The sequence below is a fragment of the Amphimedon queenslandica genome, unplaced genomic scaffold (assembly GCF_000090795.2).
Source record: "Amphimedon queenslandica unplaced genomic scaffold, v1.1 AMPQUscaffold_3123_Cont24878, whole genome shotgun sequence".
Classification (NCBI taxonomy): domain Eukaryota; kingdom Metazoa; phylum Porifera; class Demospongiae; order Haplosclerida; family Niphatidae; genus Amphimedon; species Amphimedon queenslandica.
Window position 1 is genome coordinate 1 of NW_003556545.1, and position 1,373 is coordinate 1,373.

The following is a 1,373-nucleotide window of genomic DNA, read 5'->3' on the forward strand; positions in this document are numbered from 1 at the left end:
ATATATTTTACCATGTTCTTTTTTTCTAAGTTGATTTAACAGAAATGAATCTTGTTTAATTAATGATAAAAAGAGACTTGCTCTCTCAACATTGCCCCTTATCTTAATTTCCTTGATTTTAGGTATGTCAACATTTTCTGTCATTGCATAATGAAATAGTTCAAGTGATTCTGATGTTGACAGTTCACTCTCTTCATCTTTTTTAAAATGATTAATATTAACACGTCCCTCTTCATCAGTATCTAAGGATCTTGCTAGCCACCATCCATCAGTATCCTCTTCCTTGATCTCAAGTTTCTCTCCTCTCTTGAATGAAAGCTGAGTACTATTCCTTGCCTCCCAGTCTCTAATAGCTACATAAACTAATCCTTTTGGTGGATCTATTGATTGTGTTGACTGATCCTTTTCTAAAATACCAGTACTAGTCATTATGTTAATATAATGTAATACATACTAAGAGTAATTGAAGTTTCTTTCAGTTGTTGTATATTCATTAATGATATCTTTTCCTGTAACTGTTCTATCTCCTTTTCTCTTTCAATTAATGTTTTCTCTACTCCATTTAACGTTTCTTCTATTTCTAGTCATTAATAATAGTCATTAATACAAATCAAAACTTGGTCGCTCATTAAATACAACATTAACTCTCATAACAATAAATATTAATTAATAATTTGAATATTATTTAATTGCATGTAAGAAGGAACCGTATTAGTATTGAGTATATACAATCATCCTCCTACTATAACAAATTAATGTACAACCAATAATGTTACTCTAAACACAGCTGTACTGTATTCTCATTATACAGTATTAAGTATGTCTGTATATATACCTGTTTTGCTTTGAAAAGATGATCGTAAATTATCTATTTCCATTTGCATTGCTTTTGTCATCTTCTTTTTACCATCTTCCTTCTCGAACTCTAAATAATAAAAATGAACCAATTAAATTATTAGCAACAACAATTCAGCTACATGATGTATTTATTCAAAATTCATTCACATGACAATATTCATAAATGTCATGTCTCAAACATGAATGTCATTATACCTGATGATTGTATTGATGACTTATTGCTTTCATCAACTTTTCTACCTTCATATGAGATACCTTTAAATTATCAATAATTATAATTAATAATAATTAGTATATACCTAATGTGTCTATTGTAACCTTCAATTTAGCATTCTCCTCAAGTAAATCATCTCTTTCACTCTCTATTATCTCCAGTTTCTTCATTAGACTCTTCACCTCCTATCAAATATTAAAGTATACTATTAATTTATATACACATACATTCACTAACCTCATCAATTGCATGTTCATCATACACAGTATAGTAACCAATAGTTAAACTAATCAATCCCATC

The 1,373-nt window shown here is 28.7% G+C and overlaps 1 protein-coding gene across 1 annotated transcript; it reads right to left on the reverse strand.

The window, feature by feature from the left end:
• Positions 1-11: 11 nt before the first annotated feature.
• LOC109593026 (nephrocystin-1-like) lies at positions 12-1,367 on the reverse strand (the record flags this gene model as incomplete). Its single annotated transcript, XM_020008293.1, has 6 exons — positions 1,310-1,367; positions 1,158-1,257; positions 1,054-1,113; positions 836-925; positions 455-580; positions 12-407 (listed from the first exon to the last, which is right to left on the reverse strand). Coding segments are annotated over exons 2-6 (757 nt in total), but the record flags the coding sequence as incomplete, so codon positions are not given.
• Positions 1,368-1,373: the final 6 nt, after the last annotated feature.